The sequence below is a fragment of the Narcine bancroftii genome, chromosome 3 (genome assembly GCF_036971445.1).
Source record: "Narcine bancroftii isolate sNarBan1 chromosome 3, sNarBan1.hap1, whole genome shotgun sequence".
NCBI classification, from domain to species: Eukaryota; Metazoa; Chordata; class Chondrichthyes; order Torpediniformes; family Narcinidae; genus Narcine; species Narcine bancroftii.
Genome location: NC_091471.1, coordinates 309,124,466 through 309,141,042, shown reverse-complemented (window position 1 = coordinate 309,141,042; position 16,577 = coordinate 309,124,466). Strand labels below are relative to the sequence as shown.

Here is a 16,577-nt window from a genome sequence, read left to right as displayed (position 1 = left end):
TGGCTGGAATCTCATTTTTAAAATGCATTTTAATTAACATAGAACAATACAGGAACAGGTACTTTGACCCATATCTCGGTGGTGAGCATTATGTCCAAATTGAATTAAAATTCTTCAGCTTACACTTGATGTATATCCCTCCATGCCCTTCCTATTCATGCATCTGTCTCATGCTTTTAAAATACTACCATTCTATTTGCTTCCAACACCTCTCCTGGCAGCCCATTCCAAGCATCCACCACTCTGTAATAAAACCTTGGAGATCTCTCTTTCCGAAGCTTCCACGTCCCCCTGATCAGAATCGCACACAGTATTCCAAGTGTGGCCTAACCATACTTTTATATAGCTAACGTTGATATGACATTGTATAGTAGAAAGTTGGCATGATAAGAAACATCAACTAAACCCAAACTGCCATGCATCAATGACCTGAGAATATCACTCAGATGAAAAGTCAAGTTTATTGTTACCTGTTTGTACAACCTGGCGAAACAGCATTCTCTGGTCCTTGGTGTAAAACATGCAGACACACCACACCAGACAACACACATACAGACAAATAATCCATATGCAGGATAAGTATTTCATCTATGCAAATGAATAAATATTGTTTCTTAAGTATGAGCGTCTCGGATGGTTAGTGTGAGCAAGTCCTTTGGCCGTTCAGGATTTTCAGTGCCTGTGGGAAGAAGCTGTTTCTTAGCCTGGTGGTGGTGGCTCTGATACTCCTGTATCTCTTCCCCAATGGGAGCAGCTGAAAGATGTGTGCAGGGTGGAAGGGGTTCTCAATGATTTTCTTTGATCTCTCGTGATGTGGATATCAACATTGGTTTATAAGTAAACCAATGTCACTGTCCTTGGTCAGCAGGCACTGATGAGGAGGCCACATCACTTGTGTACAGGTTCCCACAATGGGAACTCCACACCAACTCCATCACAGTAAGAGATTGGCAAGTGGTCAGAGAAAATGATTCAAACTTCCCAGTGATTTGTTGAAAGAGTATTATGGTCCCACTGATTTGCATAGTCATGATCACTCCATCCCCAATGGAGAAGGGGTGCACTGCAAGGACCTGCTTCTCCTCTGTTGGTTGAGGGGCTTTTCCTTGGTCTCGGTGCCCAGTAAAAACAATGTTGAAGAAACTCAGCAGTGTCCTTTATATAGCAAAGATAAAAAATATATAATTGAAGTTTAAGGTGTGAGCCCCTCATTAAGGTATGGAAAAATGTCAGCAAGTGTTTGAATAAAAGAATAGGGAGGGGGGGGAGGTGTGATTGCAAAGGCAGGAGGTAATAAGTGGAGAAGGGGAGGGGTGGTGGTGGAAGGATGGCCAGGTGAATAGAGAGGGAAGGGAAGGGGGAAAGGAGAGCAGGTTAGCAGAAACCAGAAAAATCAATGTTAATGCCATCTGGCTACCCAGATGGAAAATCAGATGTTGATCCTCCCTTCCCTTCCCCTGATCAGGTCTCCACTTCCCTCCCACTTCACCCAGGCATATCTCCTTCCCTTGCTGCTGTGCCCTCCCTCCCTTCTCCACCATTATCTCCTGCTTTTGTGACCATGCCTCCCCCCTTACCCTTTTATTCAGATGCCTGCTGACAGTTTTCTATACCTTGACGCAGAAGCATATCTAGGGCAACCAAGGCACATACCCGACGCCAGTCTCCTCTCCTGTCCAATATCAAAGTCCCAACCCCAATGCTGAACCTCGCCTTTCGCCTCGTGCTCATCACCCACTGATCTGACTGCTGATCTTGCCCTCGCTGTGGTGCTGCCTGAGTAAGCCTGACATGACACCCAACCACCTTGCTGATACTAGCCCCATTCATTCTTCCCCATCTAACTCCCAAAGCACATCTGCCTCAGCCTCGCTAATCCTATCGAGCACTGTCCATCGCCCCTGCCCCCATCTAACTCCCAACACCCGACTGCTTTGGCCTCACTGATCCTACCTAGGCCTGTCTTCGCCCCCACCCCTATCTAACTCACGACACCCAACTGCCTCTCTGATCCTAGACATGGCTGTCCATCACCCCCCCCCCCAACTAACTCCCGATGCCTGACCGCCTTTCTGATCCTTGGGAGCTTGCCTCATGTATGTTACCTGCTAACCTGACCACTGACCTTGCCCCAGCTTTGGCGCTGTCTGACATCTAACTCCTGAACCTGACCGCTTTGCTGATCCTACCACTGGCACCTGCCCATCTGACCATGAAATGTTTCTAAACAAAGGAGGAAGAAAGTGGAGCTGAAGGATGGAAGTGACAAAAGTTGGAACCAGAGGAAGCCAAGAAGTCGAACAAGTTCTTCATGCCCTTCTTTGAAAAAGCAAGTAGTTCAACACATTCCATGGAGTCGCCGACACCTGCTACAAGTTTGTTAGAATCCGAAATGCATCACAAGCCGAGGAGGAAGTCAAGTCAGATAAATCTGAGTATGAAGAGATTAAGAGTGAGCCTGCCAAGGAGAACATGGACATAACAGGATTTATTGACAAGATTTTATCTGATGAGAATGAACCCGACTACACTGATCCTAGTGAACTGGATGGTGTCAAAGAGCCTCAAACTCTTACCAGGTGATTGAACAGCTTGACATTGGACATCTGAATTTCGACAAGGATACTGGAAACACGATTCTGCCTGACACGTTGAGAACAAATAGTAAAGCTAGGTTTGAAGTATTTCCAGAACATTGAGGAGCCTTTCCTACCAACAAATAACTGCTCAATTAACAAAACTTGGTTCAAGAGGAAATTGGGAAATGATCATAATGAGGAAGTGGTCTATTCCCCTTGTAAAAGGTCTGCATTTTGTATCTGTTGTCTTCTCTATTCCCGGTCAGACCATCAATTCTCTTTGGAGCAGGAAAGTGGATTCAACCAGTGGAAAGCACCTGAAAGGATTACTGTTCATGAAAATGCCAAGAATCATTGGGAGATCTTAATGCAGTGGAAAATTTTTTTGCTGGAAACAGAGAAATAAATGACATGGAATTTCAGTCACTGATTGAGAAGGAAAAGCAGAAGTGACATGATATCTTGACAAGAATCCTTAACTGCATAAAATTCCTTGTGACTCAGAACCTGGCTTTGCAAGGACACAAGGAGTTACTTCAGCTAGACGATGACTCCGATGAGGGAAATTTCCTTGGCTTACGAAAACTACTGGTCATCTTTGACCCTGTCTATCATAAAAGAACATCTCACTCATGTGGAAAGTCATCCTAGATCCATGTCTTATTTTTCACCAGGTGTAGAGGAAGAATTCATCCACATAATAGCACCCACTGTTCACCAGAATTTACTGAGAAGCATTTGTAAAGCCAAATACTGTGGTCTCATGCTCGACAGGACTCCTGATCAGACACACTTTGAGCAGAAGTAGTGAGGTACATGGATTTTGAGAGGAAAACTGACTGTGTTAGAGGGTCCTTCCTTGGTTTTATCCAGGCAAGTTGGAATGATGCTGAGAGCTTGGTTGAAGACATCTTGAAACAGCTAGAAAAGGATGAAATTGAGCTCCAAGATTGTCAGTCACAGTGCTATGACCATGCTGCTGTGATGGCGGGACACAGAAGTGGTGTTCATCAAAGAATAAGTGAGAAAAACAATTTGGCAGATTTTGTGAATTGCAACAATCACTCACTCAACTTGATGGGCACACGTGCAGCCAACCAGGATATAATGATTTTTTGGGGGAACCATTAGAAGCTCTCTACGTGCTTTTCTTGCATTCAACACAGTGCTGGAAAAAACTCAAAAATGCTGTGCCTGTGGCTAAGTCAGAGTGGGAACTAGGTAGAGTGCAAGGACAAGCAGTGAAGCCCATCAACAAGGAGATGGTTCAAGTTCTCCAGGTCATGACAGACAATGAAAATGAGACCAGTGAAACAATAAGTGTTGTGAGGCAGCTGTACAAATATGTTGAGTTATGATTTTCTGACCTTGCTAAGATTTTGGAACAAAGTACTCATTCACATTCACCGTATTCAAAAGAGGTTGCACAATCCTAGCAGGAACTTCCACGATGCTGCCTGGGATTTGAAAGCCCTCAGAGATAATTTTCATGATGAAAGAGACATGTTGGTCAGTGAGTCACATGAAGAAGGACTCTGTCTCTGTCAAGAATCGAATATTGAAAGATGTCAGAAATGAAAGAAAAGAATGGCTGATGAGAACTCGAGAGATGTTGGGTTAACAGCTAAGGAGGAAATGGAAAGAGTCATGGAGAGAACACTTGACCACCTTCACAGAGAAATGGACAGTGAAAGCAAGGAAGGTGCAGTTATAATATTCATGTAGTGCCATAATTTGTTAATTAAAATAGGAAAAATAATCTAAATGTTGTTTCTATTTAACTTGAATTTATTTGTATTTGAATCTGAATTATTTTTGGAATTTTGTGACTTGGGATTCTAACAAAATAGCTATTGCTATTTTGACTGAGCCAAGTCCATTTATTCTAAGGGGTTAATACTGCCACAAGAGTTGACAAAGTAATTGCAGAAAAGCACTTTGTCTGCAATCAGTGATGTGTTAATATTAATCCTTAATTTAATGTTGAAACTATATTTTATCTAGATATGGGTTAATAAGTTAGTTTGGGAGGACAGGGCTCATTAACATTCAACGGAAACATGGTTCTTTGCAGATGCAAGCTGACTTCAGCACAAAGACAACATATTGGCATTTTAAACACACCTGGTTCTTTGAGATGGAACACAGAAGCCAGTTTGAGCCAAAAATGGCTGCTGATTGAAGTTGGAATCAAGCAGATTAAAGAATTTTTATGATGGCTTTTGAGATACTGAAAACAATAGGTGTTATTTCAGAAGCACCTGTATTTATGCATGGCCATTTAAAGCTCTTTGGCAAGCAGAACTCAGGGAGGCATAAGTGGATTTAAATGCTTTTAGCACATGTGTGACAAAAGACTTTATAAACTTCAAAGACTGAAATTATGTCACATACCACGTGACATGTGAGATTTGCAAGAAATATATTATTGAGACAAAGAGGTCAGTTTTCAGGAAAATCACTGTTCTGTTCAAATGCAGAACTGACCAGCAGTAATTTTTCCTGCAAAAGGGGAAAAGCTGCCTATGTAACAAAAAGGGGGGACACAGAATAAGTAGATTTCAAAAGAGAAGCCTACTTCTTACTGTCTCTTTAAGATAAAGATGACAGTTTAATAATTTGGAAAACAGATTTCAAAGTCTTCATTCAAAAGAAAAAGATTTGATCCTGGGAAGACAGAACTTATATTATCCTTTTCATAGCAGATACATAAGTGGCTAGAAGATGGTGACTTCTGCATGAAGAATATCTCTCAAGGACAACTCATCAAAAGAATTGTGAGTTTAAAGAGGTCTGAAGATATGATGTTTAAAAAGTGCTTTATAATTATTTCTGAACTGAAAATTGATTCTTAAGTTTTAAAATTAACTTTTCAGAGTGGGATTTTAATTATACACATTTACATATGTGCAGAGTGGGGTTATATTTAGAGATTGTTTAATAAAAACTATTACTTTAAATTTACCATTGATGAATTTTCCATTGCTGTTCCTTTGTTAGTGCTAACAAAATTCCTTTAGACCCTATCAAAATTAAAAGGATTGTTAGTTCGTAACAATGCTCTCTGGCATAATTTAAGTACACAATTTCAGAATATACACTGAGTTCCTCCAGCAATTTGTTTTTGTTCCATGATTTACAGACTTTTCTCCAGTGCGGGTAGGTACAAACTTGTAATGCAAAGCTTCATGCTGATATAGATCAGTACTTGGGGTTATGGAATATCAAAGGCAAACAAAAGATTGTTGATTTTGTTACACCAGTGCTATTGGACCCTTTGTACTATGCAATGTCCATTTGTCTTCAGCCAGCTTGATCAGTGAAATTTACTCTGTGGGGCTGTGCCATTTTGACAATTTATGTCCCTGCTGCTTATTTCATCCACTGGCCAACTTCTTTGCCCCATTCATGTAATGAGCAGATACACAAATTGTAAAACAAAGGCAAAATAAACAAGCAGGGAATTTTAACTAGTGGGCTGTTGCAACAACAGCTCAACAGCACGCGCACTTTTCCCCGATGGTCCAGCATAGTGGAGGATGGCAGGCACTAACGTCACAAAGGGCCGCGCGTCCCGCTAACTCACAGCGGGCTCTGAGTGACGGTGGAAGTGGTGCGCACCAGACCACACGGACTCTTGGGGGGGGGGGGGGGGGGGAGGGAGAGTCGGCGACCAGCGTTCCCACGCGCGTGGCGTGTCCCTACCCCGAGATGCGGGGTCGGCGGAATGAGAGGACATGGGGCAATTGCGGGGAGAGGAGGTAGGGAGGGAAGGCGAAGTGGATGGCGTGGTAGCAGCAAGGGATGCTTGCAGGGTGAAATAAGTTTTAAATGGGGGGGGGGGGGGGTCAATAGGTGCTATTTTCCCTAACTACACCACTGCCTGGATGAAGGGCTCAAGCCCAAAACATTGGATATGTGTCTCTTTACCTTTGCTACATAAAGGACACTGTTTGACCTGCTGGGTTTCTCCACATTGTGTTTTTACTTCAACCACGATGTCTGCAGACTCTCAGTGCCCGGTAATGGGAGAAACCCTCACATTGACTGCACCTTGGCCGTGTGAAGCGTCAACACGAAGGCGGGCTCCTTCTGGGTGACGTCATTATCCGCGGGCGGGGCGTGGTGACGGAGCCACTGTGATTGACAGGTCGGGGGGGGAAATCATGGCGGCGCGCAGTGGCTGGCTGCTGGGTGGCGGCGCCTTGAGGATCGCGTGGCTCCGAGGCGGCGACCTCCGCAGACTGGCCGCAAGTGGGTACGCCAAGAAAGCAGGTAGGCAGGGTGCCCACGGGTCACCCATCCAGTTTGGGCAGCGGGGCGTCCTCTTCCCCCTGCTCATGGCGCAGTCCCTCAGTGAGGGGCAACCTCCCGATTCTCTCAACTAGTCTGGGCACGGAGTAACCCTTCCTGGCCCATCACCCAGCCTGTCCTCACTTAACGTTGTCGATACGTCCTTGGAAACGACGTTACCATCGTAAAAGGCCAATGCTGGAGACACTCCGCAGGTCAAACATTGTACAGTGTATAGCAAAGATAACGTTCTCTCCCTCCCCCCCCCCCCCCCAATACTTTATTTGCTTAGTCCCATCTACCTGTATTCCCTAATCCCTCGTGGACCATTAGTTTATTGTGCACCCTCCCATTCACCATCTCCCATCTCCCACTACCAATTTCTCCACACTCACCAAACTCTGTGTTATCTTTTTCCATTGCTGCATATCATTGGTGCGACCAATCCTCAAGATGTGATGGGAGAAATAAGAAGATCCCCACTATGATTCAAATTTTCTGATATTTTTGCTTGCATCTTTCAGCATTCAAGGGGAAAGGTAAGATTGGAGTTAAAGAGGCGTTGCGAGGACCAGAAGTTTGTAAAGATCCTGTCATTCTGACTACACATGCTGTGGGAGTGAATATCTACAAACAAGGCAATGATCCAAAGCTACTGCCAGATACTGAATACCCTGAATGGTAGGTATTTCCCTCAGCTTGATGATCTTTTGTCCTGGCTTCACTGGTATAGACAGGTATAGCTGCAGAACGTTTTTCTATAAGGATATAGCGACTTTGATCCAATAAATAGTTGCTTGAGGGTTAAGTGAGACACTTATTAGTGACCCATTTTCAATTAGTTTCAATGCAAGTTCAGATGTATTTATTTAATGTGTAAACTTGAAATTATCTTCTTTAACAGTGATGTGAAATATTCTTAAATATCATCTGCACTGATGCTTCATGAATACAGAGTAATATTAGCGTTAACGATCAACTAAAGTTATGAGCGTTTCACTTACCTTTTACCGTTGCCATGTTTATATTATTCGAACTAAACTCCTGATTCGTGCTCTGCCCCATTGCGCATGCTCCTCCCGGCACGACACCACCCGAACGCACTGCACCTTGCTCCTGGAACCGCGCATGCGCATAACCACAAAGCTGGCCATGGGAAGTAAAACTAACCTCCGATGACCACGCAGGGACCAATGGGACACTGACTTAACGAGTAAGTAAATTCTTTACACACTTTTATCCCTTTTGTTCCCAACAAAGGATATCAATTGTTCTCAGCCAAGGCAACTAATAGTTTTCCAACAGCTCAGATGTCCTTTCATAACACCTGCTTGTAACACCTGCCTGTTCTCCTTTTTCCCCTGCCAGACTCATCAATGTTATTTCCAGGTGATGCTGAAATTTACTTGTCTTTCTTCATTTTAGTAGACAGCATTCATTGATCATAATATGGATTTTTTTTAGTTATGGGGAAACCAAAAAGATTGAGTAAATGCTTGAGAGAACACATGTAATTAACAAGGATGACTCAGAGCTTCAGTTTAGTTGCCTGTCCCTTTAGGTCCTTTTACACCGCCCTTGAACCATTTCACTTTTCTGTGCGAACACGACAAACACAGGATGGTTGGGGGGTGGGGCATTTTCATCCTGGTACTTACCCGCCAAGGTAGGTAGTATCAGAACCGATGCGTTTTGCATTGGCTCCAGTGTAAATGGCTTACCCATCTTCCCAGGCCACCGATGCAGGTTCCGTCTCCTTTTGACCTGGGATGCCAGGTTGCTATGTAACTTTTCTTAGTTGAGTTTGAACACCCTGACCCGACCTGGCTTTAAACACTGGTTGTTCATATGCTACTCTGTGTAAAAGGTATATTTGATTCTCCAACCTTCTTCCACTTGAACCTTGGGCCTCCGTCCCTGTAAAGCTTGAGGAATGGCACCTCTTTCTCTGACTTGACAACATTATAGTTTTCCTGAATTCACTGGTTTTGCACAGTCATTCCAGCATTTATAGCATTTGTTTTTCTCCTCTCCTTTTTTGATAATTTCATTTTTCATTCCTCGTTCCTCACACGTTTCCCCACACTTCTTATGTTCCTCATCCACCTTAAACAAGTACTACTTGCACCATTCAGTCTATACTCCACAAACTTTCCCTACTTGGTTCGGCTGGGAGTCGGAGGAGGAGCTTGGAGAGAATCAGGCTGAGTCAGAGGAGGAGGAGCTTGCTGCAAATGATAGGGTTAATTGGTCAAGGGGTTAATAAAAGGGAGAAAAGGTAAGCTGAGTTATTTGCCTTTGTATTCAGAGTCATGCCAATAGGGTTAGTGCTCTGTACTGGGTGTCAGATATGGGAAAAATGGGTGACCTCCACCCTCCCAAATGGCCACATCTGCATCAGGTGTACCGAGATGCAGTTACTAAGGGAGCGAATTAGGGATATGGAGTTGCAGATTGATGACCTGCGGCTTGTAAGGGAGAGTGAGGAGTTAATCGACTCAACTTTCAGGGCGATAAATACTCCAGAACCTGTGTCAGTTAAGTGGGAAACCATCAGGGGGGGAAAGAAGAAAGCGAGAAAAACGGAGAGCACACCAGTGACTATCCCACTCAGCAACAGTTATGTTGTGTTGGATTCTGTTGAGGGAGATGACCGGACAGAAGATGGCCATGGGCACCAGGTCAATGGCAATGAGCCTGGCAGAGTGGTGCAAAAGAAAAGGAAAAGGAGAAATGCAGTAGTTATTGGGGACTCCATTATCAGGGGTACAGACAGGAGGTTCTGTGAGCCAGATAAGTATACCCGCATGGTGTGCTGCCTCCCTGGTGCAAGGGTACGAGATATCACAAATTGGGTCCAAAATATTCCGAGAGGAGAGGGATAGCATCCTGATGTCTTGGTACATGTGGGTACAAATGAAATTGACAAGAAAAGGGAGGAGGTAATGAAAAGGGATTACAGTGAGCTGGGATGAAAGCTGAAAGACAGAAATGCTAGGGTGGTGATCTCGGGATTACTACCTGTTCCAAATGCAAGTGATGAAAAGAATGTAAGGATAAGGAAAATGAACGTGTGGCTGAGGTGCTGGTGTACAAGGCAAGGATTTGGCTTCTTGGATCATTGGGATCTCTTTTGGGGAAGGCATGATCTTTACAAGAGGGACAAGTTGCACCTAAATCCAAAAGGTGTCAACATTTTGGCAAGTATGTTTGGTACAGCAGTGGGGCAAGGTTTAAACTAATTTGGCAGGGGTATGGGAACCAGAGTGATAGGGAAAAGGATAGGGAAGATCAAGTAATGGCCAGGAAAAGTAAAATAGGAAAAGTAATGTTGGGAGGAGAAAGTAAAAAATCAATGGCAGTGAGTTTTCGGGTCAATGATAGTGTTAAGAAAATTACAAAGAAAAATAGTGGGCAGAAAAATCAAAAGAAAAGGTTACAGAAGTCACTAGATATTAAAAGGACAAAGAGCATAAGGGCACTTTATCTGAATGTCCGCAGTATTAGAAATAAGGTTAGTGAACTTGAGGCGCAAATTGGTACCCATGCCTGATTTGGTAGCCATCACGGAAACATGGCTACAAGGTGACCCTAAATGGGAATTAAACTTTCAAGGGTATCAGGTGGTGCAAAGAGATAGACAAGATGGTAAGGGAGGTGGAGTTGCACTCTTAATCAAAGATGAGCTCCAGGCAATAGTGATGGATGATATAAGATCTAAAGAGCATAATGTTGAGTCCATTTGGGTAGAGATAAAGAATAACAAAGTGAAAAAATTATTGGTGGGTGTTATCTATCGCCCACCAAATAACATTAGTTTAGTGGCACAGGAAATAAATAGAGAGATAAATGAGGCATGTAATAATGATACGGCAGTAGTCATGGGGGACTTTAACTTCCACATAGATTGGGAAAATCAAGTTGGTTGTGGGAGTCTGGAAGAGGACTTCATAGAATGCATCCGCGATAACTTTCTTGAACAGCATGTTAAGGAACCCACAAGAGAAAATGCTCTCCTGGATCTAGTGTTGTGCAATGAGATAGGTAGAGTAAATGATGTAATAGTCAGAGACCATCTGGGAAATAGCGATCATAGTATGATTGAATTTCTCATTCAGATGGAAGGGGAAATAGTTAGATCTAAAACTAATATATTATGCTTAAACAGGGGTGACTACCATAGGATGAGGGTGGAATTGGGCAGTGTGGACTGGGAGAACAGGCTAATTGATGAAACAGTTGAGGAACAGTGGAAGATTTTCAAAGAAATATTTTGTAATGCTCAACAAAAATATATTCCGGTCGGGAAAAAGGGCAGCAAGGGAGGAAAAAAATCAACCGTGGTTAACAGGAAATAAAGGAGAGTATAAAATTGAAGGCGCAGGTGTACAAAGCTGCAAAGAGCAGTGGGAAACTGGAAGATTGGGAAAACTTTAAGAGACAACAAGGGGTTACAAAGCGGGTAGTAAGAAATGGGAAAAAGGATTATGAAAGTAAATTGGCACAAAATATAAAAACAGAAAGCAAAAAATTTTATAAGTATATAAAATGGAAGAGGGTGGCCAGAGTTAACATAGGACCCTTGGAGGATGAGAAAGGAAAACTGGTTGCAAAAAATGAGGAAATGGCCAAGGCATTAAACAAATATTTTGTGTCAGTCTTCACGGTGGAAGACACGTTCAGAATGCCCAAGTGCGGAGTTAAGGATGCGAATGTTGGGGAGGGCCTTGATAAAATAGTTGTTACAAAGGAAGTAGTGATGGAAAAACTAATGGGACTAAAGCCAGACAAATCATCTGGTCCTGATGATATGCATCCAAGGGTTCTGAAGGAAATGGCAGAAGTTATAGTTGATGCATTGGTGGTCATATACCAAAATTCCTTGGATTCTGGGCAGGTCCCGGCAGACTGGAAAACAGCAAATGTCACGCCACTTTTTAAGAAGGGACGTAGGCAGAAGACTGGAAATTATTGGCCAATTAGCTTGACGTCTGTAGTTGGAAAAATGCTTGAAGCCGTCATTAAAGATGAAATAGTGAAACTTTTGGAACGTAAGGGTTCAATCAGGCGGAAGCAGCATGGTTTTAAAAAGGGAAGATCTTGTTTGACAAACTTGTTAGGATTCTTTGAGGATATAATGGGTGCGGTGGATCGAGGGGAACAGGTTGATGTTGTATATTTGGATTTCCAGAAAGCGTTTGATAAGGTGCCGCACAAGAGACTTATCAGTAAGTTACAGGAAAGTGGAGTCCGGGGAAGTATATTGGCCTGGATTGAAAATTGGTTGTCTGACAGGAGGCAGAGAGTCGGATAAATGGGAGTTTTTCAGGTTGGCAGAGAGTGGTAAGTGGGGTGCCGCAGGGGTCAGTGTTAGGCCCACAACTGTTCATCATTTACATTGATGACTTGGAGGAGGGGACAAAATGTGGTGTAGCCAAGTTTGCGGATGACACCAAATTGAGTGGAAGAGCAAATTGTAATGAGGATGTGGAGAGTCTGCAGAGGGATATAGTTAAGCTGGATGAGTGGGCAAAGGTCTGGCAGATGGAGCACAATGTTAGTAAGTGTGAGGTTATCCACTTTGGCAAGAAAAATAAAAGTGCTGAATATTATTTAAAGAGTGAAAAACTACAGCATGCTGTTGTGCAGAGGGACTTGGGAGTGCTTGTGCATGAATCGCAAAAAGTTAGGTTGCAGGTGCAGCAGGTTATTAAGAAGGCAAATGGAATGTTGGCCTTCATCGCTAGAGGAATTGAATTCAGGAGTAGGGAGGTAATGTTGCAACTGTATAAGGTACTGGTGAGACCGCACCTGAAGTACTGTGTCCAGTTCTGGTCTCCATATTTGAGGAAGGATATACTGGCTTTGGAGACGGTCCAGAGAAGGTTTACTAGGTTGATCCCTGGGATGAAGGGGTTGACTTATGATGAAAGATTAAATCGTCTTGGATTGTATTTGCTCAAGTTCAGAAGAGTGAGAGGAGATCTTATAGAAACATATAAGATTATGAAGGGTATGAATAGGATAGATGAAGGAAGGTTTTTTGTGCTGGCCGGGGAAACTAAAATGAGAGGACACAGTCTCAAGATTCGGTGGAGTAGATTTAGGACAGAGATGAGGAAAAGTAGTTTTTCCCAGAGAGTAGTGAATGTTTGGAATTCTCTAACCAGGGAAGTGGTTGAGGCTGCCTCATTAAACATATTTAAAATTCGGTTAGATAAATTTTTACATGATAGAGGAATTAGGGGATATGGGGAGAAGACAGGTAGGTGGAGTTAGGTCATAAATGAGATCAGCCATGATCGTATTGAATGGCGGAGCAGGCTCGATAGGCCTTTTTTGGCCTACTCCTGTTCCTACTTCCTATGTTCCCTTTTGTTGACCTCCGCTAACCCTCTTTCCTTTTTGTGGCTACTGAAAACTTCTTATACTTTTAATTTTCCCCTCTTCTGTTTAAGATCACGACATGAGACATTTCATCTATTTCCTTCTCCATGAATGCTGCTTAACTAGCTGTGCAATCCCAGCACTTTCTGTTTCAGAAAACCAGCATCTGCGGAATTTTGCTTTTGGGTTGTGCATATTCCTCCTCCCTTTCGTTTGATTTTTCCCATCACATGTATTAGTTTCCAAAATTCTTATAACCCTTTGTGGCGAAGACTTTTAACAATCTCAGAAACAGCATGATTAGCATAACAGTTAGTGCAATGCTGATGGAGCGACAGCAATCTGGGTTCAAATCTGGTGCTATCTGCAAGGAGTTTGTACGTTCTCCCCGTGTCTGCGTGGGTTTTCCCTGGGGGCTCTGGTTTCATCCCACTGTTCATAATCTACTGGGGATTGTAGGTTAATTGGGTGTAAATTGGGATGCACGGACTCGTGGGCCAAAAGGGCCTTTTGCTGTACTGTATGTCTAAATTTTTTAAAAATAATGTTTATTTATCATCTCCTTCGATCTTTAAAAAGTTATCAAGGATGGCAACAGTAAATGCGGATTTTCCAATGTTCTCCAGGTAGAAAAAGTCCTTTTTCCAAAAAGTTATGAGAATGTTGGGAACTAATATATTTGTAGGGCATCAAAGGTTATGGGGAGAAGGCCCAGTGGTGGGGCTGAGTGGGGAAAATGGATCAGTTTGAAATTAAATGGTGGGGCAGACTCGATGAGCTCAGTAGCCTATATCTACTCCTATGTTTCATGACACCGATCTGGAGCAGTTAGTTAATATGTAATTATTTTGATTTTATTTTCTCTTCAGATAATCTTTAATTCTAGTTTATTGAGGTCAGTTTATTCAACACAGATTTGACATGAGCACCATCTGGATGACTAGATGAGACTCAGTAATGCAGTTTTCCCTGTTGGTCACTAGGTGGGGTTGTCAAATGGATGTTTTGAGCAGTAAATGAATTGATCTTTTTATCAGATGAATCTCTTGTAGGTTATTTTCCTTGAACCTTGGGCCTCCAAAGAACCTGGATGAACTTGACCCAGAATCCCGCGAATACTGGAAAAGGATAAGAAAACAACACATGTGGCAACACAACAAAGAACACAAAGGGAAGAAATTCTAACAACTTTGGATTTTAGCAACGTATCCATTTCACCAAAATGAAGAACATCTTCAAAGGAGAAAATTTGAACAGCATTGGACATGTGCAACATATCTTCAAACTGGTCATTATTCAAGGAGGAACTATGACAGAGTTGAATTTGAGTTTCTCAGCTGCACACAAGTTGACCCAATAATGTAAAATAAAAAGTAAATAATTTTGTTAAAATATTTTATTCAATGTGCTCCAAATAGGCTTGGGTCTTGTGTGGGGGAAAAGTCCTTAATCTCATACATTCTGTCTAGAGTGATGATGGGTGTCCTGCGACCTCGCTATTTCTAGGATTCAAGTACTAGCTCACTACTATAGGGATCCTGTCTATCTGGGATCAATATTATTAGGATGCTTGTTCTCCAGTTGAACACAAAATAGAGCAGGTTAGGGCTTGCTAGCCTGCCATTCAGCATGACTATGGTTGATCAATGCTGGCTTCAGCACCTGTGCCTCCTTTCCACAACCCCCAGTTCTTTTCTTTTTCCCCCCCAGATACCTGACCATCTCCACTTAAAATATATCTAATGATCTTGGAGGAAAGAATTCCAAAGATTTGCCACCTTCTGAGAGAAGAAATTTCCATGCACCTCGGTTTTAAATTATGTCTCTTATAGCTATCTCCTTCACCAGTGAAAACAAAATCTCAAGATCGACGCTGTTGGACCTCATTAGGATTCAGGCATGCTGTTGCGGGAGCATTTTATTTGATCTCTGTTCCTTCCCTCCAACCAAATGGCATTAACAGTGACCTCCGGTTTCCATTAAACCCCCCGCCTTCCCCATGTTGTCTTCCCCCAACTCTCTCACTCTCCCCTTTTCTCTCTGTCTCCTTTCACAGAGCCAAAATCAATTCTTACCTCTCATCTTATTATATTCAATTAACAACTTTTGGTCTGGACGATTCCCCCTCCCATTCTCCCCTTTCTCTCTCCAGTCTTTTTCCAGGTGCCTTCCAGTTTTTTTGCTTATATCTTAAAGAAGGGCTCACATATCTTTACCTCTTATGACACCGCGAGACTGGCTAAGTTCCTCCAGTTTTTACTGTGTGCTCCTGGAGCACTGGTTCTCTGGACTCAGTGTTGCTGAAGAGTTGGTACAGGGCACTAGTTCTCTGGTTTCGGGGTTGCTTGAGCACTGGTCCTTTACCCCTCTTGCTGGGGCACTGATTGCATGGGTTATGCCTCTGCTGGTTTACTAGATTTGTGAGCTTGGCCTGGGTTTGAAGAAGCTTGATGGAAAATTACAGTTAACACAATGCTCTCTATAGTTAAAAGATTCTCAGCAGCATGGATAGGAAATTGGCTTAAAGGCATCAACAAATGGTTTTGGAGCCTAGAAAAAAGCAGGCAATAGATTTCCTCAGGGGTGAAGGCCACAATTTTATATTTATCACATAGATGTGTGGTCTAAATTTTGGATGACACATAACGTAGTCGAATGCTAACCAGTGAAGAAAGTAGTGATTCAGGATAATATATAAACATCGATACAGAATATTTAATAAGCAAATATCAGGTTTGCAGCTGATGCAACAATAAGCAGAAAAGTTCTGAAGAGAAGAAAAAATGCCTCATTTGTCCCATCCAAAAATTTGTCCTTCAACCATCCCCAAAACAGATTTTTATGTTAAATTGTTGTCCTAACATTAATAATTGGAATATAATATGAAATTTCAAATTTTTTTTTAGATATACGGCACTGTAACAGGTCTTTTCGGCTCTTGGCCCACGAGACCATGATGCCCAATTTATACCCATTAACCTACAAACCCCAGTACATTTTGAACGGTGGGAGGAAACCAGAGACCCTGGTGAAAACCAGCACAAACACAGGGAGAACGTACAAACTTACAGACACCGTGAGATTCGAACCCTGGTCCCGATCACTGGCGCTGTAACAGCATTTTGCTAACCGCTACGTTAACTGTGCAGCCCCAAATGTATTAGGGTATTTCTGTGGTATGATGAGGAGTCTTTTAAATGCATCCCTATTGATCTCTTGGTTTCCCTGAGAATAGCATGTTCGTATCTCATCAAAGTATTTAAATTTGTTACCTTTTCAACCAGAGTTTTAAAAAAATCAATGTGCAATGCAGTTTTA

General features: G+C 42.7%; 1 protein-coding gene across 4 annotated transcripts; it reads left to right on the top strand.

Annotated features, from left to right (window-relative positions):
* Positions 1–6,270: 6,270 nt before the first annotated feature.
* On the top strand, positions 6,271–14,651 carry mrpl54 (mitochondrial ribosomal protein L54). 4 transcript variants are annotated; one of them, XM_069928907.1, is made up of 4 exons: positions 6,536–6,854; positions 7,397–7,553; positions 8,019–8,085; positions 14,312–14,403. In XM_069928907.1, the coding sequence occupies exons 1-3, from the start codon at positions 6,746–6,748 to the stop codon at positions 8,080–8,082; spliced, it is 330 nt and encodes a 109-aa protein (XP_069785008.1). In that variant the 5' UTR covers positions 6,536–6,745; the 3' UTR covers positions 8,083–8,085; positions 14,312–14,403. The 4 variants fall into 4 exon arrangements, with proteins under 4 accessions (XP_069785010.1, XP_069785009.1, XP_069785008.1 ...); XM_069928909.1 differs by lacking the exons at positions 6,536–6,854; positions 8,019–8,085 and adding an exon at positions 6,271–6,340 and having other exon boundaries at positions 14,312–14,651; XM_069928908.1 differs by lacking the exon at positions 14,312–14,403 and having other exon boundaries at positions 6,535–6,854.
* The last annotated feature ends 1,926 nt before the right edge of the window (positions 14,652–16,577 follow it).

Excerpts from the sequence above, each read along its gene's own strand:
- mrpl54 (XM_069928906.1), top strand. The coding sequence starts at position 6,746 with ATGGCGGCGCGCAGTGGCTGGCTGCTGGGTGGCGGCGCCTTGAGGATC. Across the intron at positions 6,855-7,396 it reads TGGGTACGCCAAGAAAGCAG|CATTCAAGGGGAAAGGTAAG; the intron begins GTAGGCAGGGTG and ends TGCATCTTTCAG. Across the intron at positions 7,554-14,311 it reads GATACTGAATACCCTGAATG|GTTATTTTCCTTGAACCTTG; the intron begins GTAGGTATTTCC and ends AATCTCTTGTAG.